At 46.2% G+C, this 26,131-nt stretch overlaps 1 protein-coding gene and 1 pseudogene across 16 annotated transcripts in view; one reads left to right on the top strand and one right to left on the bottom strand.

Annotated features, from left to right (window-relative positions):
* Positions 1-26,131, top strand: part of EPHX2 (epoxide hydrolase 2) — a 57,164-nt gene that overhangs the window by 9,466 nt on the left and 21,567 nt on the right. For 13 of the 16 annotated variants that reach the window (XR_003790692.1, XR_003790698.1, XR_003790695.1 and 10 more), the window contains exons 2-12: positions 2,560-2,644; positions 5,712-5,871; positions 6,841-7,031; positions 8,462-8,584; positions 12,064-12,138; positions 15,170-15,250; positions 15,390-15,485; positions 16,015-16,093; positions 18,732-18,766; positions 21,413-21,439; positions 23,997-24,082. Coding sequence is in view for 4 of the 16 variants with exons in the window: in XM_029201902.1 (XP_029057735.1) it covers positions 2,560-2,644; positions 5,712-5,871; positions 6,841-7,031; positions 8,462-8,584; positions 12,064-12,138; positions 15,170-15,250; positions 15,390-15,485; positions 16,015-16,093; positions 18,732-18,766; positions 21,413-21,439; positions 23,997-24,082 (1,038 nt within the window). In the remaining 12 variants the exon portion in view is untranslated. Of the gene's footprint in view, positions 1-2,559; positions 2,715-5,711; positions 5,872-6,840; positions 7,032-8,461; positions 8,585-12,063; positions 12,139-15,169; positions 15,251-15,389; positions 15,486-16,014; positions 16,094-18,731; positions 18,767-21,412; positions 21,440-23,996; positions 24,083-26,131 lie in introns of those variants that run through there. The other 3 variants (XR_003790693.1, XM_029201903.1, XR_003790694.1) reach the window with 2 other exon arrangements.
* LOC114883822 lies at positions 18,790-21,434 on the bottom strand (annotated as a pseudogene).

Below are 26,131 nucleotides of genomic sequence, written 5' to 3'. Positions count from 1 at the left end.
ATGAGGCTGCTGGGAGAGATTTCCCTTTCTCTTCTTTGTTCTCACAGCTCCCGGGGCTCAGCTTTGGATTTGGCCCCGCCTCTGCGTGTAGGTCACCTGAGGTCATCTGTTCTGCACCCAGACAGGACGGGGTTAAAGGAGCGGCTGATTCGGGGGCTCTGGCTCACTCAGGCCGGGGGGAGGGAGAGGTACCGATGCGGGGCGGGCCTGCGGCGGCAGAGGCCTGCGTGATGTTGCCCCACCCTGAGGCGCGCTGTGCGTTCTCCCGGGGGAGTTGTCCCTGGATCCCGGGACCCTGGCAGTGGCGGGCTGCACAGGCTCCCCGGAATGGGGGTGTGGATAGTGACCTGTGCTCGCACACAGGCTTCTTGATGGCGGCAGCAGCAGCCTGAGCGTCTCATGCCCGTCTCTGGGGTCCGCGCTGATAGCCGCGGCTCGCGCGCGTCTCTGGAGCTCATTTAGGCGGTGGTCTGAATCCCCTCTCCTCACACACCCCGAAACAATGGTCTCTTGCCCCTTCGGCAGGTCCAGACTTTTCCCTGGACTCCCTCCCGGCTAGCCGTGGCGCACTAACCCCTGCAGGCTGTGTACACGCCGCCAACCCCAGTCCTCTCCCTGCGCTCCGCCCGAAGCCGGAGCCTCAGCTCCCAGCCCCGCCCGCCCCGGCGGGTGAGCAGACAAGCCTCTCGGGCTGGTGAGTGCCGGTCGGCCCTGATCCTCTGTGCGGGAATCTCTCTGCTTTGTCCTCCGCACCCCTGTTGCTGTGCTCTCCGCGGCTCCGAAGCTTTCCCCCTCCGCCACCCGCAGTCTCCGCCCGCGAAGGGGCTTCCTAGTGTTTGGAAACCTTTCCTCCTTCACGGCTCCCTCCCGCTGGTGCAGGTCCCATCCCTATCCTTTTGTTTCTGTTTATTCTTTTTTCTTTTGCCCTACCCAGGTACGTGGGGGGGTTTCTTGCCTTTTGGGAGGTCTGAGGTCTTCTGCCAGCGTTCAGTAGGTGTTCTGTAGGAGTTGTTCCACGTGTAGATGTATTTCTGATGTATTTGTGGGGAGGAAGGTGATCTCTGCATCTTACTCCTCCGCCATCTTGAAGGTCCCCCACTAATCTCTTTCAAGGGTTTTAATTTCTCTTAATTTTGTAGTTTTTAGTGTAGAGGTCTTAAACGTCTTTCATTAGATTTTTTTGGTTTGTTTTTTTTTAATTTTAAGGTAAATGATATTTTTTTAAAATTTCATTTCCAATTGTTTGTTATCATTTCTTTTAAACCATCTCTTTCCTGTCCTCAAGATTTTTATTTTGATCTATCTTTAAGTTGACTAGAAGTCTTTCTTGAATTTTTTTTCCAGGAAAGCCGTGATAGCAAACAATTGTATTAGTTTTACCTGTCTGAAAGTGGTTTGTGTGGTTCTCAGCTTATCAATAATCAATGTTGTGGTCAGACCAGCCCTTGTGGTTCTTACTGTGACTGCAAGACGCCCTTCAGGAGTAGTCATCAGGGAAAAAAGTAAAGGTTTGTTACTTACAAGACCTGGTTCTCCTGTGAGCTCCCTAAGAATAGATCCAAATTTTTCCATTTTTATATCACAGCATCTGGCACAATGCCTTCGGTCCTCAGTGCAAGATTGTTGAGTTGAACTGTATGTTGCTCTTTGAAATTGGACGGCAGCTGGGGAAGGGCACGAGGGATCTTTTCGAGGTGATGGAAATGCTCTAAAACTGCAACGTGGTGATATTTGCACACCTCTATAAAATTACTACAAGTCATTGAATCGTACACTGAGAACATGTTAATTGGGTGTTATGTAAGTATAATTTAACAATGCTGTTTTTTTAAAAAAGACAACTGACGGCAAAGATGTGCCAAAGCCACTGCTGAAGCTGGAAAATGGAGCAAGGCTACAGATAGTAGGGATATATATTTTTAATGTTTTGTCTAAAGTTGATTATTGTTACCTGCAAGAGGGTTAGTCAGGTAAAAGGTTGTTGACTGTTATCAGATACGAAACTCCCAGATATTTGTTCTCTTAACATGGGAATGGTAAATACTTTTAACTGGGTTGCCAATTCCAGTCCATTGTAAATATTTGCCTGGGACACTGTGCTAAGAAGGATCATAAATCAGTGTCTGGATGCAGTGGTATAGGATGTGGTGATGGGTTATTAAAGTCGGCCGGGGATTCAGAGTTTCGCGTGCATGCCAGGTACGTGCCATCCATTATATGGCTGATGTCACCCAGCCAGCCATGCTGGCGTAGCTCAGCCACCACTGGGTGTGGGAAATGATCAAGAAAGTGGAATGGGACCTTATGTTTTGTAATGTAGGGAAGCGAGAGGGCAATGAGCTGCTCTCTCTGTGTCTGCTACTCCTCAGGACCACATATAAGAGATGGATATGAATTGAGGTGTATTAATCACTAGGGTTACCATAACGAAGGACCACAGACTGGGTGGCTTCAACAACAGTTCCAGAGGCTAGATGTCCAAAATCAAGGTGTCTGTCCCCTACCTGCCATTGTGATGAAGTCATCTGAACGTTCCTGATGTTTCTTTGTGTCTTGCAGAGGCTTTCTGAATGGAGCTTTCATGAAAGGAGGCCCAGATGGTTCCAGTGCCCGCATGATGAAGGGAGAGATCACATTTTCCCAGGTGTGGCGACACCTCATAGACCCCCTTGAGAAGGTGTTCTGTAACTACACACCCATCTCCCCTGCTGACCGTAAGCTCCGTGAGGGCCGGGCCATGTCTGCCTCACCCGTTTACCCCTTATAACACTTAACTCACAAGACTGGGCTGGAGACATTTCGGATTGTTTATTGTCTCTTTGATCCAAGCAGAGGGCCACACCCCAGTGATTAGGAAATTTCCAAGCCCTTGAAGATCTATGCCAGGGAATTACAGCAGCCAGAGTAGCTTCTTTTTTTTCCCCCTTTAGCTGTGGTTAAATACACATCACATAAAATGTACCACCTTGATCATTTTTAAGTATACAATTCGGTAGTGTTAAGTATATTCACGCCGGGTAACCAACACCACCGTCCATCTCCAGAACTCTTTTCATCTTGCAAAATGGAAACTCTATACCCATTAAACAGCAGCTGCCCATTCCTCCTTTCCCCAACCCCTGGCAACCACTATTGAACTTTCTGCCTCTGTTTAGCTACTATACATATCTTATATAACTGGAATCATGCAATATTTGTCTTCTAGTGACTGACTTATTTTGCTTAGCATGAGGTCTTCAAGGTTCATCCATATTGTAGCATGTGTCTCAATTTCCTTCTTTTTTAAGGATGAATGATATTCCACTGTATGGATAGACTCCGTTCTGTGTATCCATTCATCTATCGATGGACATTTAGGTTACTTCCTCCTTTTGGTCACCATGTCTAATGCTGCTAGGAACATGGGTGTACAAATATCGGTTTGAAATCTTGCTTTCAGTTTTTCTGGATATATATCCAGAAGTGGGATTGCTGGATCATAGGGTGGTTTTCCATTTTTAATTTTTTGAGGAACCACCATAGTGTTTTCCATAGTGGCTGCACCATTCTACATTTTCCTCCCAGCAGTGCACAAGGTTTCCAGTGTTTCCACATCCTTGCCAACCTATTATTTTCTGTTTTCTTGATAGTAGTCATCCTTAGAGTACTTATTTTCAGACAAGGGCCACTGGGTCAGGGGAAGTTTTGTTAATTACTAACTATAAAATCGGTGGACTTTGGAATCTGATGTCAGGATTTGGGTCATAGCTCTCACTTACAGACGTGTGAGCACAGCAAGTCACAGAACCTCTCAGAGTCTCAGTTTTGCCACCTGTAAAATGAGATCGATAAGATGCTCCGTCTCCTAGGTTGTTATGAAGCTTGGAAAGTGCTTAGCACAATGCCTGGCACGTAATCAGTGCTCAATAGATAGTAGTTATTGTTGTTACTACAACCCCGATTTTTTTAAATTGAAGTGTAGTTGGAGATTAAATAAAGTAATCAGGATCTAAAACCACTTGAATTCTCAATTAGTGCCTCGGAGAAGAAAGGCTATTGAGAATCTACTCTATGAGCACACAGATAAAGCAGTCTGGTTTTTTTTTTTAATTACAGCCACCTATCAGTCTAACAGGGAACTTGGGGCCCAGCATAATAGAAAGCAAAGCCCACCTTTCCAGTGAAGACAAGCGTGGTCTTAGCGTGGGGAGTGTAGTGAATTGTGGTCACTTTAAAACTCTCTGTCTTTCACACACACACACACGCACACACACACACACATATTTTGGCAACTCGTGAATGAAAACTGTAGTGATACCATTGGGGATAAACATTACTGAAGCGTGAATCAATAAAAAAAAAAGCTGCAGTAATATTGTTGGAAGGTAAGGAAAGGGAGAAGTGGTATGAATTTCATTCATTTACACGTGACTATACAGTTTTCCCAACACCATTTATTGAAGAGACTGTTCTTTCCTCATCGTGTACTCTTGGCTCCTTTGTCATAAATTAATTGACACGTGGGTTTTTTTCCTGGGCTCTCTATCATTCTGCTATTGATGGGTATTTGGGTAATTTTTAGTTTGGGACTATTATATATGAGACAAGAGTGCTACTATGATAGTGTATAAGTATACCACAATCCATTCTGCTATTAATGGGTGTATTCGTTTGCTAGGGCTACCATAACAAAATACCACAGACTGGGTGGCTTAAACAACAAAATTTATTTTCTCATAGCTCTGGAGGCTAGAAGCCCAAGACCAAGGTGTTGGCAGGATTGGTTTCTTCTGAGGCCTCTCTCCTTGGCTTGTAGGTGGCCGACTTCTCCCTGTGTCCTCACATTCTTTCTTCTGTGTGTGTCTGTGTCCTAATCACCTGTTCTTATAAGGACACCAGTCAGATTGGATTAGGGTCCCCTGACCTCATTTTTGTCGTGGTCCGAATGCAGGTTGGAAAAGAATTTCCAGACACAAAGGCAGAATGTAAAGATGATAGAATTTATTAGAGGGAGGGGTGGCTGCCTGAACAGTGGGCCAGCTGACGTCCTAGTAGTCTGGGAGAGTTGAGCCCAAACATGTGCTATGGATCAGTTTTTATAGCCAGAAAACAAAGGAACGGTCTGAGGTGAAAATTTCATTTACGGATTGGTCGAGGCACATATACCTTCCTTCTATAGGGTGGAGTGGGACAGGCAAGATGCCTTTCCTTATTTGGGACAGGTCCTGTTGCCCAGGTGGGCGTTGCCCAGGTGGGCTCAGGAATTTCGTAACCATCACAACACGGTGGGGGGGAGCGAGTAAGTGTCCTGTAGGGGGTGTAACGCTGCAACTTTTACAGGCAGGGTCATCCTTTGTCCTTGAAGCACCATTGTCCTTGGAGAACCACAATTTTACCTTAATGATCTCTTTAAAGACCCTTTTTCCAAAGGACAATCACATTCTGAGCTTCTGGGGGTTAGGACTTCAACATGAATTTGTAGGGGACCCAATTCAGCTCTAACAGGGGGATTTGAGTAGTTTCTAGTTTGCAGTTCTTAGGAAAAGTGCTGCTATGAACATTTTTGTACATGTCTTTTGGTGAACATATGTGGACATTTCCACTGGGGATGTGTCCAGGAGTGGAATTGCTGGATCACAGGGAATGCATGTGTTCAGATTTAGTAAATGCTGCCCAAAGCTTTTCCAAGTGGTTTCACCAATTGACAATCCCTCATCAATTCACTTTCACAGTGGATGCCATTCATGGAAGAAAACTGCAGGAAATGTTCTGAGGACTCTGGAATCTGCCTCCCTGAGAATTTCTCTATAAATCAGATCTTTGGCAAGGCGCTTGCAGCAAGAAAGGTCAACGACCCCATGCTTCAGGCAGCTCTCACTCTCAGAAGGAAGGGTAAGGATCTGATACTGGCCGTTCTCTGACCCAACCCCACCAGAACCCTTGGGAGGGTCAGGTCAAAATACATCTAAATGTGCATTGAGTTCAATGACAGGCACATTTATACTCATACGTATTAGTAATTCCTTCAGTTGATTTTCCTTGAATAGACATTTATTCAGTGGCAGAGCCCAGCTCTTCGTCACAGGCATGTTTGAGGTCGTCCTACCCACTTATCAGTAGCCTTACCTGGTTGTGTCTGAGACATCCCTGGTCCATATTTCCCACTCATATTACATGGAAAGGGTCTGTCCATTGACTTATCCTTGTCTTGTTTCCAGCATCTCCTGGTTCTTGTCCTGTCTGGTTAGGCAGGGGATAATGCTGTCTCTGTTTACATTTCTCTAGTTTTGAAATGGGAGCACTATCTCTGCCAAGGCAGGTGTTTTGAAGCGTGGTCCAGCAGAGTTTGCAGTAATGTAGACTGAGAGGAGGGTTGGAGTAGCAGCCCAAAGGTGGGATTCTGGGCCTGCCTCAGCTCTGCCTGCACTCTGCGGCTCTGGGCAGCTTATAACTTGTCTGAGCTTCCATTTTCCCGTTGGTAAAAGTGGGATGGTAAGATCTGCCCTGCCTGCCCCAAAGGTGTGAGGATCGAATGGGCTGATGAATGTCAAAACTCTGATCCAATGAGCTGACGAATATCACAACTTCTTGCTCTACGATTGCAAGAAATGAAGGGATGTAGTGTTTCCATCTGAAAGCCCTTGGTGCACACCGTTAGGGGCTCTAGCGTCTGTGCCGGGAGGGGCTTATGGGTAACGATGGTGCTTTTCTAACTTGTCAGTTTAGAAGCCAGACATCAGGAGATTGATGTAAGTGAGCAGAACCCCGCCTGGCCCCGTCTTGGGGCCCCCTGTGGGATACCCGGAGCTTCTCAGAGCAAAGTTCTATAGCTGGTCTATTCACTGGTACCTTCTCACTCAGGATTTACAACCTGCATCCTCACCAACATCTGGCTGGATGACAGCACCCAGAGAGGCAGCCTGGCCCAGACGATGTGTGAGCTCAGGCCGCACTTCGATTTCCTGATTGAGTCATGCAGGATCGGAATGGCCAAGCCTGACCCTCAGATCTACAAGTTCATGCTGGACGTCTTGAAGGCCAGCCCCAATGAGGTACCTAGACACTGCCTTTCAGTGGAAAAGAATGTTCTAGAGATATTGCAATCAAGAAAAATTGAGGAGGCGTGAAGAGATGAGGGACACCTGGGACCTGGCAGGGTGGTCCTATGTCCAGTGGCAGGTGCCACTTCTCCCAGGCCAGGACTTCTGAAGGGCTTTTACCCACCCCTTCAACCTAGAAAGTTCTACCGGAGGTGGGCATCTGGCTCCTCTCCGTGGCTCTTACAGGACCTTGGTTAAAACAGGTATTGTCAAAAGCTGCCAGACCAGCTGCCTCAGTTTACCTAAAAGAAACGTAGACCCTGGGAGACTTTCCCAAGACACAGGCTCGTCAGGGTCACCCCACCAAAGGCTGGGCAGGGATGGGCTCCAGTACTGCAGGAGGCTCCTTGTAGGGTATCCCCGCACCCCTAAATTCTGTCTTCGTGCCGTCTCTAGATTATCTAGTCTAAAATGTTGTTTTTGTTGTGTTTCCCTACTCCAATCTCCACAAAGGTCTTTGGACCAAGATGAAATTCCTTTCTCTGGCATTTCTGACCCTTTCTTGTTAACCCTGCTTCACCCACAAGCTGATCGGAGGGAAATCCTTACCTGTTCAATCCCAGAACTCTTCCCTTCTCCTCTCAAACTTTGCTTCTGCTCTTCTCAGCCCCCAGATTAAGCATTATAACAGCGCTCTAAATTTTAGTATGCATATAAATAAATGTCTTTTCACTGATGGCTTTTAGGTTGGATGAGCTGCTTAGACATCCAGGCCTGCCCTAATCCAAGATTATAAATAACTGCCCCATGCTTTCTTCTACAACTTTAAGGATTTTCTTTTTTTCTTTAAGGATCATTTCTTTTGACATTTAAATCTTTGATCTATTCAGAACTTATTTGGGGAATAAGTGAAGGAAGGACCCACTTTTTCCCCCAAACTGTTGAAATAATTAAATAATCTTTCAAATAATCTTTTTCCTCACCAATTGGGCATGACACTTTTATTAGAAACTAAATTTTCATTTGTATATGAGTCTATTCCTCGACTCTCTGTTTTATTACCTGACTTTATTATAGTTCTTTTCCAGACATTTTTTTGGGGGGTCTATTCATACATTTTCCTAGATGAATTTTAATGTCATCCTGATAAGTTTATATTCTTCTTTAATCTTTTTACAGTTTCGGAATTCAGGGAACATGTATATCTATCTGTGTGTTTATGTTTATGCTTATGTAATTAAATGTTTTTAATTTTAAGAGTAAAGAGTTACATGGAGAGAAAAAAATAATTCTTAATCTCTAATCAATCAATCTTATTGTGAGATTATTAATTCTTAACCTCAACCGCTGTTCTCACTTTAACATGTTTCTGGCCAGTGGCCCTTGTGCATGAATTTTGCTTTGGTAGAAGTGATGCTAGTATCCATGCTCTTTGCATTCAGGTGGTTTTCTTGGATGACTTCGAGGTTAATCTGAAGCCGGCCCGTGACCTGGGGATGGTCACCATCCTCGTCCGTGACACTGACACTGCCCTGAGGGAGCTGGGGAAAGTAACCGGGGTGCAGGTAACTTTCTGTCCGCGCTGAGTCAGATTTCCTGTCGCTCATCTGTGTTTAGGTACGCAAGCGACAAAACAAGTGAGGGCGTTCACTGCTCCCGGTGTGGTTCCCAAGCGACAAAACAAGTGAGGGCGTTCACTGCTCCCGGTGTGGTTCCCAGTAGGGAGCTCCTCGGTGGGAGACCGTTACCCTTAGTGCAATCAGCATGATGTCCACGAAGAACTTCCTGTTTCCTTCTCTGCAGTCAGTGAACAGGGAAAGGACACTCTGAGAGCAAGAATCTATACTGGTCAGACTCAGAGGACCAAGACTAGAGTGGGGCCTTCAAAGCCACCCATTCAGAGTAAATACTGAGAATGTAGCTGCTGGGTTTGCCCCTGGGGTGTGGAGGGGGGCCCCAGTCCTTCTCTGCTCTGCCTGGTCATGCTGCTTGCACTCAGGTGTAGTGGTTTAGCTCCACCTGGGTCACACCCTCTTGGCAGTCAGAGGAAAGGCTCCTAAGTAAACCTGTCCCGAGCCCGGGAGGCTGGGATGCCCGTAATAATGCCCCTGGGGGCTGATGGGATTAGCCCACTGTGCCAGAGCTGAGGCACCTTTTGTTCTTGTAATGCTACCTAAGATCACTGATCCCACTGAGTCTGGGAGTGACAGTTTCATAGGCTTTTGTAGGCCATGCTTTGCTCGTGTCAGTATGATGGGAAAGGAGGTGTGGGAGCCCATACACTTGATTGACGTAAAAGGTGTCACACTGTTTTTTCTAAGGGAACTATATTAGCTTCCTACGGCTGCCAGAAAGTAGCACAGACTTGGTGGCTGAGACAGCAATCTCTCTAGGAGTCTAGAAGTCTAAGAGCAAGTTGTTAAGGGTTGGTTTCTTCTGAAGGCTTCTCGCCGTGTCTTCACACGGTCTTCCCCTGTATGTGTCTCTTCTTGTAAACACACCAGTCAGATTGGATTCTGTCTCCAGTAGGTCCACTACAGGGGCCTCATTTAAGGTTCATCACCTCTTTAAAGACCTTATCTCCAAATATTAGTCACATTCTGAGGTCCTGGGGGTTAGGACTTCAGCAGACGCATTTGGAGGGCACACAGTTTTGCCCCCATAACAGGAACAGCTGACTTTTCGTCTTTAACAAATAAATTAAAACGTATATCTAATGACTCTACAACCTTAGAGCATCTCACCCAAGCTTGATTTGTCCTTCTGCAAGCCTGGAGGTCTTGTGCAGCAGAGAAGAAATCATCCAAACTTGGAATCGGAGCATCCTTTTGCCGGTTCCACTTACCAGGTTCCTCCCCTCATTACCTCTGAGCCACAGACTCCTGTCCTGTAAAATTGGGAAAGGGAGCCATTTGTCCCACCTATCTTTTCCTAAGGGATATGGGGAAGGTATAAGGAAAAATGATAATCATTTCTTTTTAAACAGAGGAGAAGCGCCTCTTGTCTCTCAGGAATGCTGTGGGAATCAGTCATGAATGGGCTTTATAAACTGGACAAACACATGGCAGAATCATTAGAGTAGGAAACCCGCACCCTCCCCACCCCTTGAACCAATGGGACATCCCCTGGTGTGTGACCTAGGAAGTCGGGGTCACATCAGATAAAGGACCCCAGGAGACGCTGGCCCTGGTGGGTGTCTGGGCTCCTTCACTGCCGTCAGAGGCATCCAGCTGCCCATCCCCACGGGCCACACCCTGGGTCCTCTCCAGACGCCACAGAGGTGGGCGCCCACCTATCTCAACCTCTGAGGATGCCCAGGCAGACTCTTCTGTGTTTCAAAGTAGGTGAATTCCATAGTCTACTCCTCCCCATTTTAGAGGGCAGAAAACTGGGTAGCGGAAGAGAATGGCTTCTTCCTTAGGTCTCACCTTTAGGACTAAAGATGAGAAGTCAAACGGTGGGCGTCACCAACATGATGCTGTTCAGAAAAGGCCCACTTATATGTGCTCAGCATCCTGTCCTTTGTCATTTCTGTCTCAAGGAAACCGACACCAATACATTACGGAAGCTTCTTAAGGATCCTTTGCTCAGGAATTTTCCTGTTTACCGAGATGGACAAAGATGGGTAACCTGACCCCCCTGGGGCTCCAGAGGACAGAACTGGGGCCGGCAGGCAGAAGGCTTTCATCAGCTGAATTGCATCCCCCCCACCAAATCCATATGCTGAAGCCCTAACCCCCAGGACCTCACAATGTGACTGTATTTGGAGATTGGACCTTTAAAGAGGTATTTAAGGTAAAATGAGGTCATAAGGATGGGCCCTAATCTATTAAGACTGGTGTCCCTATAAGAAGAGGAGATTAAGACACAGACACACACAGAGGGAAGGCCATGTGAGGATACGGGGAGAAGACGGCCGTCTACAAGTCAAGGAGAGAGGCCTCAGGAAGAACCAACCCTGCCAGCACCTCCTTGGACTTCCAGCTTCCAGAAGCGTGAGAGAACAAACGTCTGTTGCTTAAGCACCCCAGTCTGAAGCACAGTGCTGTGGCCGCCTGAGCTGACCCATACAAGGCCCGGAGAGTTCGATTTTGGCCGACTTGAAGAAGAAACCCTTCAACAGAGTCATGTAATGATGGGATGACTGCTCTGTGAACTTGGCATTCCTGGCTGTGTCCAGCATGAGCCTGGGTGACCACTTGAGGAACTGCCCTAGAGAAGAATTATATTCATTAAAGTCCAAAATCTCAGTGTTTGGGAGCAAGTGGTGTTTTTTCCTCGCAGATGTGAAATTCAGTGGGTGATGGCCAGGGGCTTGCCTCACAGCCATTCTAGGACCCAGGTTGATGGAGAACCCCCGTCTTCTATTGGTGGTTTCCGAGGTCACGCTGAACACCAGATGAAAAGGCGGAAAAGAATATAGAGAATCATGTAGGGATTTTCACAGCTCTGGTGGTCAGGCCATGCTCTTCTTTTTTTTAAATTTTATTTTAATGCATTTTTTATATTCTTTACCATTATGGTTTATCACAGGATATTGAATATCATTCCCTGTGCCATACAATAGGACCTTTTTGTTTATCCATTCTAAATGTAATAGTTTGCATCCACTAACCCCAAATTCCCAATCCATTCCTCTCCCTCCCTGCCTCCCCCTTGGCAACCACAAGGTTGTTCTCTATGTCTGTGAGTGTGTTTCTGTTTTGTAGGTAGGTTCATTTGTGCCATATTTTAGATTCCACATATAAGTGATATCATACATATGGTATTTGTCTTTCTCTTTCTGACTTACTTCACTTAGTATGATCATCTCTAATTGCATAGGCCATGCTCTTTGTCGGCATCCTGTTGGCCAGAACTCAGTCACCGGACTCCACTGACCCTAGAGGAGAGGGGGCTGGGTTGGTCAGTCACCCATAGGACTCAGGAAGCCATGGCCAAGGTGACCCAGGGGCTGTCTTAAGGAGTTTTGTGAACTCACTCTGAGGCCGTCTCGTGGAAGGAAGCGGAGCCATCTGCCTCACTGTGTCTCTCTTACTTTCAGCTTCTCCAAACTGAAGCCCCCCGACCAATCCCCTGCGATCCAAGCACCGTGAGCCATGGGTACGTGCCCATAAAGGTGAGTCAGCGCTCTCTCACCAGCAGCTGAGTCTCTCTAACCAGCCCCCTAAAACGACTTGTGAGACGTTTGTGAAATCTCAAGGGTAGCTACAAATCCATCATGTATATGGAAATGGTATTTCCCACAAGCATGATTCCTCAAAAATCAATAGCAGGGCTTCCCTGGTGGCGCAGTGGTTGAGAGTCCACCTGCCAATGCAGGGACACGGGTTCGGGCCCTGGTCTGGGAAGATCCCACACGCCACGGAGCGGATGGGCCCGTGAGCCACAACTACTGAGCCTGCGCGTCTGGAGCTTGTGCTCCGCAACAAGACAGGCCGCGACAGTGAGAGGCCCGCGCACCACGATGAAGCGTGGCCCCCGCTCGCCACAACTAGAGGAAGCCCTCGCACAGAAACGAAGACCCAACACAGCCAAAAATAAAATAAATAAATAAAAATTTAAGAAGCTAAAAAAAAAAAAAAATCAATAGCAGACGTGGACCAATGTGGTCAGACTCCCACGGAACAACAGGCCACGTGGGGCCTTGCTCTGTCCCCACAGCCTGCATGTCTGGCACTTTATTTCATTATTTCATCCAGCGGGTGTTATCGGCCCTTCCTTTGTGTCAGGCACGGGCCAGATAGGAGGGATGCAGGGAGGCACCAGATACAGAGAGGGAAACGGCCAGTCATTAGCCCAGGGGTCAGGGCTGCAGCAAGACCAAGGCCACGTGCAGAGGGGCCCTGACTCCTGACCCAGCCGGGATACAGAGCAGGGCTTAAAAACATCTTCTCAGGTTCACTTTGGGATCTTCCTTCATTTGTCACTGTGGCCATTTAACTAAGACAGGACCTAAAGCTACGGGTTAGCTCACAAGCAAAACAAAACTCGGCAGTTGCTTTGGAGCCGGGTGGAACCAGTTTGAATCCTGGCTTTGGCACTTACTAAGTTGGCAAATGTGGGCACATTTCTTATCATTCTGGACCCCAGTGTACACAGCTTTATAATGAGATGGCGATAATACCTCCCCTCAGTGTTCTTGTAAGGATTAATTGAAACACCCCATGTTGATCATGGTGGGTAGTACCTCGTGCTTCATAAAGAAGAGAGCTGGTGTCCTGAGCTGTGCGGGTCTGGGACCTGGGGAGGACCTGCTGCCCTGGAGGAGAGCCCCATGGATGTTCAGTGAGCATTTGCTATTTGCTAGGCACAGAGAGAAATACCTAGATGAATGAAGGTCTTCTGTGACCTCAAGGATTGTATGGCCTGCATTCTGCCGAGGTAACATTCCCTGCAGTTACATCACGGGATGCGGCCCTAACGGCAGTGGCTCAAGCACTCAGAATGGGCTCTGAAGGGGGTGGAGAAAGTGACTGTAATTGCGGGGGATGAGATTCAGTGGTGAAGTGAGCATCAGAGGATGAGTGGGATTTGGATAGTGAGAAAGGGCTTTTCTGGTCAACGTGGCTGCTCTTAGAACCCTGGGTGCTCCTGGACCAGTTTCATAAGGTTTCATAAGCTCCCTTCAGACCTCGTCTCTAGTATTGATGCCGAGTAAGGGGCTCTTTGCCTGGGGCTGGAGTCTGTCTGGGCTGTGACCCTGCATCTCCAATCCTACAGACAGGGTTACTCTCATAATCCTCCTGATGCTTGCGTATCCAGCCGGTTTCAGTAGATTCCCCATTTGACCTTGAAGGAGTGTGATCAGAGCTGCCTGACCACTTCCTCTGCCCTCACCCCAAAACTAAAGGGCTGGGGCAGTAGTAGCTTCTGGGGAGCCCAGGCCCTGGGAGTGCTATTGCCTTGATGCTAATGCAACTCAAAGTGCGTTGATAATAGGTCTTTTCAGTTTTCTGGCTTAACGGCAATTTTAGAGCACACTGTTCAAAGGATGGGAAGGTGCATGCATTTGCTGAGCTACTCAGCTGAATCAAATATCTAGCAGCAAGAGCGAGCCTTCTAGTTAAGATGCATTGAGGACAGAGGCAGACTAGGATCATTTGATTGGACATCAGAACTATAACATTTTTCAGTATAAAGGAGCATAGAATTTAAAGTTCAAGTCCCTCCTTTTGCCAAGTACTAAAGGGAAGACTAGAGAACATATTCTGATTAAAAAAAAAAGACTGTAGTCCAAGAAAGGGTTTGTGAAATGTCAGCCCGATGTTTTCTTGAGCGAAATGGCTTGTTGGGAATTGTGAATGAAACTTCCGGTTTGGAACGCCAGCTTGGAGTAGTGTGAGATGCAGCGAAATAGAGTTGTTCCAGGTGGATTTCTATAAAGTGAAGCTTATTTTTCTCATTTGTTTCCACTAGAAAGTTAGAGATAAAGTACCTTGGGGGAAAAATAGGGTACTTTGACTATATATTGCTTTAGTTCTTTTGCTTAGACCCCCCTGTAATAGTCAGAGTAGGCTCAGTGCTGTAACAAACAGCCCCACACTTTCAGTGGCTTGACTCCAAGTTTGTTTCTGGCTTGCAGCACAATCCCATGTGGGTTGGGAGTAGACTCTCTCCTCGCAGTCATTCAAGCACCCAGGCTCCTTCTTTCTGCAGGTTCTTCCTTCCTCAAGGCCCAGTCCATTCAGGTGCAGATAGGAAAAGAGAGGGAGAACCGGGTGCGCGGGAGGTTTACGGCCCAGATGGAGCACACATTTCTCCTGCTCATATGCCACTGGCCAGTCACACGGCCACACCCACAGCAGGAAGGTTGGGGGAGGCCTGGAAAATACCAGCAGGAGGCAAGGAGAAGAGAAGAAGGTGGATATTGGGCCCCGGCAGTCTTGGCCATACCCATGTAGCCCACAAAGGACCGGAAGTATAGCAAAGCTGGAAAAAATGTTCATATTCAAGAGATAAACAGCTTTTAATGAAATAATCTTGGTATTCTGCACCTTCATGTGAATACCATGCCCTGTACAAAATCAGCCCCCAGTTTAAAATATGGAAAACATGTCAAATGACAGCAGAAACTCTGACAGGATGAGGGCCTTTTAGGGAGGAAGGCCAAGTTGTTTTGTTTTCCAACATTATGATCTTCTTTTCAGGCTCTTGTTCCAGTGAAACTGCCTGTTTTTATTGCACAGTTTGATCACGTGTCTCTTCTCGGACATTTTCTTCTAACATTGGTGAGGTTTTAGCTGAGAAAGCTGAGTCAGGCGCGATCTGGCAACGTATTGAAATGGCCCGGGGCGATCTGCGGAAGAGGTGCCTGGTTACCCCCAGCCTGCGCTGAGGTCACTCCCCACTCACCTCTCTCTTCTACAGCCTGGGATGTGTCTGCATTTTGTGGAGCTGGGCTCTGGCCCTGCCGTATGCCTCTGCCACGGATTTCCGGAGAGCTGGTTCTCTTGGAGGTACCAGGTAAGGGAAACTGGGGGAAGTACGCCCCAGTCAGGGTGAGGGGAGAGAAGAGTCTAGATGGTGTGAGCCAGCCTGGAATATCATTAAGAAGCTGACACCTTACCGTGGAGCATCATCTCCCAAGTATGACCACGATATCTCTGAAATGTTGGGGCCGGAGATTGCTCCAGAGCTCAGATCTATGCCAGCCTATATGCCACCTTTTCAGATTAAAAAAAGCGTACTTCCTCAAGATGCTTTATGCCACCTGCTGGGAAATCTCTGTAATGAATATAGAAATCTGCAAGGTCTTTGCTGGGAAGGGTGCTCTGTCAGGTGTGGCATTAGGTGCAGGGCACAAACCCTACGACCATCCATGGCAGCCGGGTGGGCTCATTCCAGCCCCATGGTGAGGACACCAGGTAGTGCCGTGTGGCACTTTGAATTGAACCATTTACAATAACAGGGAGATAGAAGGAAGCAAAGAGGTGGCGTCAGCAAGACACTGATGAGCCCACACTGGAGAGGGTCTGAACTGTTTCTTTCCTAGATCCCTGCTCTGGCCCAGGCGGGCTTCCGGGTACTAGCGGTGGACATGAAAGGCTATGGAGAGTCATCTGCTCCTTCTGGTGGGTTAGCTGTTTTACAGCTGTCGGTGTTGGTCATGCCTTCTGACTGTCTGAGTTCTCCAACCGCACTGTCTTCCCCTGGTCCCAGGTCAGAGCAGGCAGCCCTTCAAGGGGGTCTGACTTCCCCCTCCCTTCCCAGCTCCTGCAGTGTCTGTGTCTGTGCACTTTGGGCCCCAGAGGTCTCTCCTCCTCATACTCTGAATGAATTCAAGAAACCCAACGGCCTGTGCCCCAAGGGGGTCTCCTGCTAGTCATTGAGGATATAGGATGTAGGAGGTACCATCCTGCTCCAGAACTATTTTCATCTTGGAGAACTGAAACTCTGTACCCATTAAACAATAACTCCCCATTCTCCCTCCCCTCAGCCCCCAGCAAGCGCCCTTCTGCTCTCTCACTCTATAAATTTGACTAGTCTAGGTACCTCATCTAAGTGGATCATACAGTATTTATCCTTTTGTGACTGACTTACTTCACTTAGCAAAATGTCTTCAAGGTTCATCCATGTTATAGCATATGTCACAATTTCCTTCCTTTTTAAGGATGAATAATATTCCGTTGTATGTATAGACCGCGGTTTGTTTATCCATTCATCCATCGATGGATACTTGGGTTGCTACTGTGAATACTGCTGCTATGAACATGGGTGTACAAATATCTCTTTGAGTCCCTCCTGTCAGTTCTTTGGGGTATATACCCAGAAGTGGAACTGCTAGATCATATGGTAATTCATAGGCCAGATTCTTAACCCAGAGTCTACGGATCCCAGTGGGAGTCTATCCAAGGATGGGTGTCAGGGACCTGTGAACCCTTGAGAACATGTGTGGGTCTATGAGCATTTTCCTTGGGGAGGGGGGAGTCCATTGTTTTTATCAGTTTCAGAGGGATCCTCAGCCCCAAACCTTTAAGAACCCTGGGTGGAGGCAGGAATGGGAAGCAGCCAGGTGTGCAGCAGAGTCGCTGGTCCTTCCATGGTCAGTGATGCTCTTAGCAGCTTAGCAAGCCAAGCAGCAGCTCACCACCCCTTTTCTGAGCTGCTTCGGCTGCATGCACGTCAGGCCTGTTGTGTTGAGTTTGAAGCCCGCTGACGTGGGCTGGGGCTCTCAGTCACTCAGGAGGCCACCACCAGGCCACTCAGCCTGTCATGACAGAGATGTGCTTCCATGGTTGTTCCCTAAATGTCATGGTGTCGACTCAGCCGCTCCTTACTGCCTCTTGAACAATGCAGAAGCATTTTAGACAGAAGGAAGGACTTCAGTCCAAATATTCAGGAAAGACATCTAAGGTTTTTTTTTTTTATTTCATTATTTAAATGTTTATTTTTATTTATACTGCAATCTTCCCTGAATCCCCTGGGCATTACTTAGTAATATAATTTATCATTCAAACTACAACACTATTAAAAGAGAAACTATTAATAATAACACATAAACTAAAACTGTCCTGGACAAACTGGGACTTATGGTCATACCCTAATTATGACTCTTCTTTTAAAATAAAAACATAATTTACATGTTAACTGTTGTCAAAGATTATACATAACATTAATTCTAAAGCCAAGTGCAATGATTTGGAATGCATATATGTACATTTCAGATCATTTGTATATAAATTTCAGATCATTTGGCAGTAGATTTTAAGTAACAAATTATTTTCCCTTAAAATTATGAAGACTTTGTCCTAGTACTTTCTAGCTTCCCTTGTTGCTATACAGCATTCCAGTGCCATGGTACCTTTTTTCCTTACCCTTGAGACTTTTAGGATCTTTATCTGTTGTGTTCTAAAATGTTATTATATTGTGCTATGATATGGGTCTTTTTTCATCTACTTTTCTGGGTACATTTAACTTTCAGTTCTTGGAAATTTTCTTGAATTATTTCTTTGAAAATTGTTTTCTCTGTTTTTCTTTCTTTTTCTTTTCTGGAATTGCTATTATTGGTAAAATGTCCATACTGCCCAAAGCAATCTACAGAGTCCATGCAATCCCTATCAAAATCCCAATGACATTTTTTACAAAAATAGAAAAAACAATTCTACAATTCATATGGATCCACAAAAGACTACAAATAGTCAAATCAATCTTAAGAAAGAATAAAGCTGGAGGACTCATACTTCTTGATTTCAAAATACATTACAAGGCTACAGTAATCAATACAGTATGGTATTGGTATAAAGACAGACATACACACCAATGGAATAGAGAGTCCAGAAATGAACCCTTGTGTATCTGGTCAGATAACCTTCAACAAGGGTGCCAAGGCCACTCAATGGGGAAAGGACAGTCTGTTCAACAAATAGTGTTGTAAAAACTGAATATCCATATGCAAAATAATGAAATTGTACCCTTATCTTACACCATCCACAAAAAACAACTCAAAGTGGATTATAGGCTTAAACTGAAGACCTGACACTAAAGTTCCTAAATGAAAACATAGTGGAAAAGCTTCATGATGTTGGTATTAGCAATGGTTTCATGGATATGACACCAAAAGCACAGGCAACAACAACAAAAATAAACAAGCAGACTATATCAACCTAAGAATTTAATAAGATTTTTTTTTTTTGCCAAAGGGGCTCTTTTAGTTTTCTGGTAATTTTTAAACATGCAAATTAAGTGTATTTCTTTTATTTTTAATTGCAGAAATAGAAGAATATTCCATGGAAGTGTTATGCAACGTAAGAAGGATTTTTGGGTAACATCTGTAACTTCTTCTCCATCCTTTTGTTTTCATTGATATAAGACAGAAGTGTGGGTGTTCATTTAAATCCTAGGAAAGCAGCATTTCACAACATTTGGGTACAAATTCTTTCTGAAAGTCGAAGTATTTTGAAATACTAGCCAACGTTGACTGTATATCAAGTACTTTTCTAAGTATTTGATGGAAGAGGAAACTGAGTCATGGGGAGGTTAAGTAATTGCCTGAGGTCAACAGCTTGTAGAGCCAGGTTTAAACCCTGCAGTAGCTCCCATGCTCCTGCTCTTAGCTACCCCACCATATCACCTTTCCCTTCTGAGAATTTTTAAAAATCACTTTCTTGTGGTAAACGCATTGTTGGCCAGACCTAGGGAGTTAGTGTGTGGACTGGGGACTGCAGAGGTGTTCCTGTTCTAAGATAGGCATATGCACCATCGGGGAGAGGGACCCTCATCTTAGAGCTTGCAGGGGAAGGCCAAGGCTGAGGTGAGGAGAGACTGTCACCCAAACCTCCATCAGCCCTGGAGCAAAAGCAAAGGCTGGAGGGACCGAGAGGAAGAAACAGCCTCCCGCTTGGCCAGAAAACTGGCGATGCCAGTGATTATGCTAAAATTACAGAAAGCCTTCATCTAGGAGGGTCACATCTCTGCCTGGAGCACCCCATCAGGCCCCACATGCAGGCTTGATGTCTCATAAGGGGAGCATGGGACTTGTCCGTGCTTGGACAAATCTGAGGAGCCAGTCTGAGAACCCCAAAGTTAAAGGAATAATAAAGAAAGAAGAAAGCAGAGAGATGCTATGAATAAAACTGTAGTGCTGAGGGAGTGGTTTGGACAACATCAGCTGGGGGTCCTAGAAGGAGAAGGTAAAGGCGTCCCTGCATCTATTTAATTTCCCCCCATTCCTCTTTAATCACTCCTCTCACTGATGGGGGTCCCAACTCACCTCAACCACTGTAGCTGGACCACAATTCTGCACCCTTCATCCCTTAGAGACCCTCTTAACATCAGACAGTCTGTTGGTTCCTCATCGGGAACCTCACTTAGCACATTATAGGATTTCTGGGAAACCCTCAGCTAAATTCCCCATTAGTGTGTACATTAGTCGGCTTGGGCTGACATAACAAGCCGAGTAATGTACACATAACAAGCTGACATAACAAGACACCACAGACCAGGTGGTTTAAGCAACAGAAATGTGTTTCTCACAGTTCCGAGATCTGGGTGCCAGCAGGGTCAGGTTCTGGTGAGCACCCTCTCCTGGCCTGCGGGTGACCACCTTCTCACTGTCTTCACATGGCAGGGAGAGAGGGCTGGCTCTCTGGGACTCTTCTTATAAGAACGCTAATCTTATCAGGTCAGGGCCGCACCCTCATGACCTCATTTAACTGTAATTCTGTAAAGACCCTGTCTTCAAATACAGTCACACTGGGGATTAGGGCTTCAACATAGGAATTTTGAGGGGACACAGACATTCAGTCCATATAACAGAGGGTTCAAAAGACCTCCTGACACCATTCAATAATTGTTCCCCTCTCTTTGGGGGGGGGAAGATGAAAATAAATGATTGAAGTGAATTACACCAATACTGTGAGCCTCCTTGTAAAAAAACATGTGTGTCATTTCACCAGTGGAACCTGTCATCTGTGCTTACTTTTTTTTTCCCCTTAGTTTATTATAAAAGAGAAACATGGAAATTATTTACATGATGAAAAGAGTTCAGAACTTCAGTGGAATGGGCAGTCTCAGTGATGCCATTTCAATAGTGACTTATTTCAGTCTACGTATTTTCCAAGAATGTCACCGTCTGTAAATAAGAAGTAATCCTTGTCATCTAGAACTACTTTGGTGCATCCACATTCTGGGAAGAGAACTTCATCTCCAGCTTTCATGCTAACTAGTTGAATCTCTCCAACCTTTCCTTTAGAGCCCGATCCAACGGCAACTACTGTTGCTTGCAATACTTTTCCTTGAGTTTTTTCTGGAAGCATAATGCCTCCTTTGGATACAGGTTTGGCTGCACTTCTTTCAACTAATACTTGGCCAAAGAAGGGAAGAAACTTTCTAAATGCCTGTCCTGCCATGACTCCAGCCACTGCAGTTCGTACTCTGCTCTCATGCCACTGCTGCCAGGAGGGGTGTGCAGTCTGGCCCTCTGGACATATCTGTTGTTGCCTTTTTTTTTTTTTTTAATTATTTATTTATTTATTTATTTTTGGCTGAGTTGGGTCTTTGTTGCTGCGTGCCAGCTTCCTCTAGTTGTGGCGAGCAGGGGCTGCTCTTCGTTGCGGTGCACAGGCTTCTCATTGTGGTGGCTTCTCTTGTTGTTCTTGTCTTTCCTCTGTATGTGTCTGTGTCCAACCCTTCTGTCTTATATTGGATCAGGACCTGCCCTAATGACCCCATTTAACTTAATCACATCTTTACTTAAGATCCTATCTCCAAATAGAGTCACATTCTGAAGTACCAGGGGTTAGGGTTTGGGCTTCAGCATATGCATTTCGCAGGGCGGGGAAGGTGGGGGACACAATTCAGACTGTAACCAAGGCAAACACAGTAATTCTAACCTCGAAGCCGCTGAGGTGATGAATACAGTTCTGATTTTGTGTGTGTGTTTTCTTTCTTAGGACATGGTCACCTTCCTGGATAAGTTGGTAAGTAATTATTTTGAACTCATCTCTTTGGAGAATTCTGTTTGGAAGTGGGCAATTAAAGAAAAGCTGTGACCTTTGAAGGTGTCAGCTGTTAGAGCCCTGGAGGGAGCGGTATGGGAGGGGGAAGGTGGGGTGGTGGGTCGGAAGGGATTATAAAGACAGGTTTGGAGAATATAGAGGTGAGATTGGTTTGGTTCTTGTTTCATGAAAAGCATCTTCCAGGGGATAGAATGTCTCTGTTGGCTTTAAGCCAGATGAAGAGCCTTAGTGCCAGCTGAAGAAGGTTGGGAAACATCCGATAGGCTAATACTTCCCAGCTTCTTAAAACTTCCATCCCTTTTGACATATTTAAAATCGAATGTCTTCGTTTAACATGGTTTGGAATGTCAAACTCAATGAAAACGATCAACAGTGGTCCTCCGAGAATACACTGCCGCAGAGCATACACACTCTTCTGAGACTCAGGTACATCCTCTGCCACCTTCAGTCAGGTCACGTGGCAGAAGGGAGACACCGCAGCATGGCTGAGGGGGCAGAGGGCCCAGCCAGGACAGTGACAGTACAGGGGGGCTGAGATGACGAAGGAGTTCCAGATCTACAGCAGGGCCCGGTGTAGGACGTGCGGTAACAATGTCATGTCCCATCCCCTGCAGATTCTCAGTCCTGTGGAACTGGCTTTGGAACTTTTGAGTGTGATGGGGATAGCTAAGGCCCAGTGTGGCCGCCCCACTCCTGACTTTTTCTAGAAGATTTCCAACTGGCTGGGAACGTCTCTTATTCTGATGGTTGTGAGGGAGTCTCTGTGGTTGCTGGCCAGCTGGGTCAGGTGTCCGTCCCCGGCCCAGTCATGACTAGGATATGTGGGAAGGAGACTGGGCCAACCTGGATGACCTGGGTGACCAGATGAGGTGGTCATTTGCCACCTGGAGGTGGTGCCTGAAGCCTTTGGAGGAGATGAGCTCCCCAACGACAGGCCTGAAGGCTGAGCCATGGAATAGTCCCAAGTGAGAGGTAGAGAGGGAGTCGTAGACTCAGGGAAGTAAGAAGAGTCTGGAAAGCAGAGTTTCACAGAAGCCCAGGGAAGAATGTTTCAAAGGAAATGCCTCATGCTGCTATTGACTAAAAAAAAAAGCACAACCTAAAGGTTGAGAATTGTGTTTTATTTGGTGGACAAACTGAGGACGTAAGCCCGATACAGCATCTCAGATATCCCTGAGACCGCTTCCAGAGAGGTAAGAGAGGAGGCAGGATATATAGTAGTTTCTGCAACAAAGACTAGGTAGTCGGAACATCAAAAGATTACTCTTAATTAAAGAAAACCACGTATCTCAAGTTAAGGAATTTAGCATTTTTCTCTGTATTGGAAGGTGCAAGAGTCTGGGCTCATAGAAATCATTCCTTCGACACACACCTCTGCTAGCTGGGGCCGGTATCCTGCTTTTCTCCATCCTGAATCCCCTCCGGGTGCCCCACTGAGGGTGGCTGCAGTGACTGAGGGCTTGGCAGTGGGCAGCCTGTTTGTCTCCATCCTGAGTTCCCTGAGGGTTCACCAGCGGGGTGACTGCAGTGGCTTGGTGGCTGCAACATCCTTTGTTTACTGATAACGCCAGGCAGCATTTTTTTCACTCACACTGCAGAACGATCGGAAGAATGAGAACCAAGAGGGGAGCAAAATTATTAGTGATTAGTAGCCTTAAAGAGAGAAGTTTCAGTGGACTTGGGCGTAGCAGGGAAGAAGCCACTGGAGGGACTTAGGAAGGTCGTTAGGGAGGCACCTGATATAAACCATTGTGAAAAGCGGGAGAACACAGGAGACGGAGTGTGGCAGAGAGCTGAGGCAAGGAACCACCTTTCCAGCTGGTGGTGGGGCCGGGGCGGATTGGAGCCCCTAAAGTGCTCAGCGGGTGGCATAGAGGAGGGAGCCCGATTTTAGGTTAGGAGACCTGGGTCTGAATGGCGGTTCCCCCATTTACCATCCGTGCAGCCTGGGCAAGTCACCCGCCCGCTGTGAGCCATCTTTTCATTTGTAAAATGTGAGTTCGAAGGTTACTGGGAGGATTCCAGATAAAGGGCCTGTGACACAGAAGATCCTGCATGAAGGGAGCTGTGGTCGTTCGTGGTTACAGCAGCAGAGGAGAGGAAGGTGCAGGGAGAAATTGGGAGGTAAAGGATGCTTTTGAGGCTTGTAGAAAAGATCCGAAAGAATGGGGAACAGAATAATAACCACTCAGTGAAAGATGAGCACGGAGGGGAGGGGCGGTGTTATTCTAATGTGAAGACAAAAGGGAGGAAAGGAGGTGAACAAAGTTTGATTTGTGGGAAGGTAGAGGGAATTCATGGCGAATGGCCTCAGTCTTCTGAGAAGATTTAAGAGGCCAACCATTTGTGTGCAGGGTCGGCGGGGGCCCGTATGTGGCACCAGAGGCTTCAAGAGGGCGGGTGTTGGGCGTAGCTGCTGCGGTTAGGCCTAAGGGGAGCCCCAGGCCTCCGGCTCTCAGCATCCCATCTCCTGTGCCAGAAAGCTACTGACACTCAGCCCCCTTCTTTGTCCTCCTAGGGCATCGCTCAAGCTGTGTTCATTGGCCACGACTGGGGTGGCATGCTGGTGTGGAATATGGCTCTTTTCTACCCCAAGAGAGTGAGGTAATTAGGCCTCGGGCATCAAGAATTTGGGTCAGACTGGACTTGAATTCCCTAGACTCCTTCCTCAGGTCTTGAATTCCATAAAACTTCTTGAAAATAATAGGTTATTATCTGGGAAGGTGACACCGTAGCCCCCCAGCTCATTGGTGTATAAGTAGGGAGGGTTTAATGAGCTAACATCTTGGGCTCAAGGCCTGTCCCAATCACCAGTAACGCAACGAATAATTCAGGGCCTGAGTGCCAGTGGGAATGCAGGAAAATGAGGGTGGACTTTGAGGGGAGGAAGTGAGGCAGCAGGGGATGTCAGAGTCATAGAACTGAGTGGCAGGAGACACTTTAGCCCTGGTCAGAGTCAGAAAATGTGGCTTTCACTTTTACCCTGAACTGGCTACGTGACAAATCACTTCACCCGTTAGGCCCTGGTATCTTCAACCACAAAGTGGTAATGGTCACTCCTACCCGACTCTTCAACCTGCAAAATACAGTTGCAAAAAAAACAGATGTCAGGTTGGAATGATATGTCATGATCGCCATCACATCACTCATAATCATTCTCAGAATGACATTTCAGGGCACAAGTGGGAGCTTTCAGATGATGGGTTTTGAACCTGGAGAGTCAGGTGGTCTTTGTGGCCACACCCCATCTGAGCTGGTAACTGCAGTTAAAGTCTGTCTGACCTCCCATTTCAGCCTCGGATCTTAGCAAATCAATTAAAACAACATCCTTAGCAGCCATCTGTGTTTCCCTAACTAATCCAGTTACTTTTTATTTGGCTGAGTTTATAGGAATGGAAACACTGGAGAAACTTTGTTCAGCTCAACCCCAGCTCAAATGGCTGGATGATCTCAAAGACCAGAAAGAATCACACATTTCCTAAAGTATTTTTAAAGTTTTTGCACGCTGTTTTGATCTCTTTAGCTTCTCTCTCTGTCCTCTCTGTCATTCAAAAGTGAGATAAGAAAGCTCTTAAGAATCAAGTTCACCAAAAGGTTACTCTGCAGGCTGTGTTAGATGCTCCTTGAAGGGAACAAAAAGAAATAGAGCAACAACATATGGTCTCCACCTTGTTGTTGTTTTATTAAACTTAATCTAGTTCTCCTGTGAGAATTTTAAAAGATTTAACATGAACCAAGTGAGGTTTTGTGCAGAGTAACATCAGATCGGAGATGCAGGCGCGCTCTGGTTTCCCGTTCCTCTTCTCCTGTGCTGTTTCCACCCTGCCTGCTGTTGATTCTGGAGTAGTTGCTCATTCTACGTCTGCTCTCATCAAAGCAGCCCTGTTGCTTCCTTTCTGGGAGGACGGGAGGGAGCTGAGACCCTGTCGCAGGGCTGTCCAGGATGGGACCCTGCATCTCTGGGTCTGGGAGCATGTTTTATTTAAGGATATTGCTAACAGCGCAAATCTCTGCCTTTCTAGCCAGACAATGAATGAAAGAAAAGAAAAAAAAAGCCCACATATAATGTGGAATATTTCTTTGAATCCTTGGTTTCGCCTTTCTACTGAAATAAGCTTTGGGAACCTATTTAAAATCAGGGTCTATTCACTTGTTTTATATCCTTTCTTTAACAATCACCTGGAGACGCTGCTGCCAGAAGGAGGCTGTGGTTCAGCTTTTTCTTCATCTTAATGCAGTTGGCAGCATCATTTATATATTATCATCTCGTTTAGTGATGATTTTTTTATGTATGGAATAAATGATATGTCAAAGCGATTCAAAAGAAAACCCCACTCTGTTCAGAATATTTAGTAAAAGCTAGAATTTCTTGACTTGTGATTTAAGTAATGCTTAAAATAGGTTCCCTGTGGTAGCATTAGGAACTTACAGGCATCAGTATAACTTATTTTATACCCTAACCTGCACTGTCTAATCGTGGCTATTGAACTTTTGAAATGTGGCCAGTTTGAATTGAGATTGCTATAAGTAGAAAATACCTTCCAGGTTCCAAAGACTTAGTATGAAAAAAAGAATGTAAAATATCTTATTAATAATTCTTAATATTGATTACATGTTGAAATTATTAATACTTTAGATATATTGGATTAAATA

Source organism: Monodon monoceros, unplaced genomic scaffold (assembly GCF_005190385.1).
Source record: "Monodon monoceros isolate NGI ecotype Baffin Bay Population unplaced genomic scaffold, NGI_Narwhal_1 Super_Scaffold_5, whole genome shotgun sequence".
Taxonomy (NCBI): Eukaryota; Metazoa; Chordata; class Mammalia; order Artiodactyla; family Monodontidae; genus Monodon; species Monodon monoceros.
Note: the sequence above shows the minus strand (reverse complement) of the source record. Positions and strands in the feature narration are given on the sequence as shown.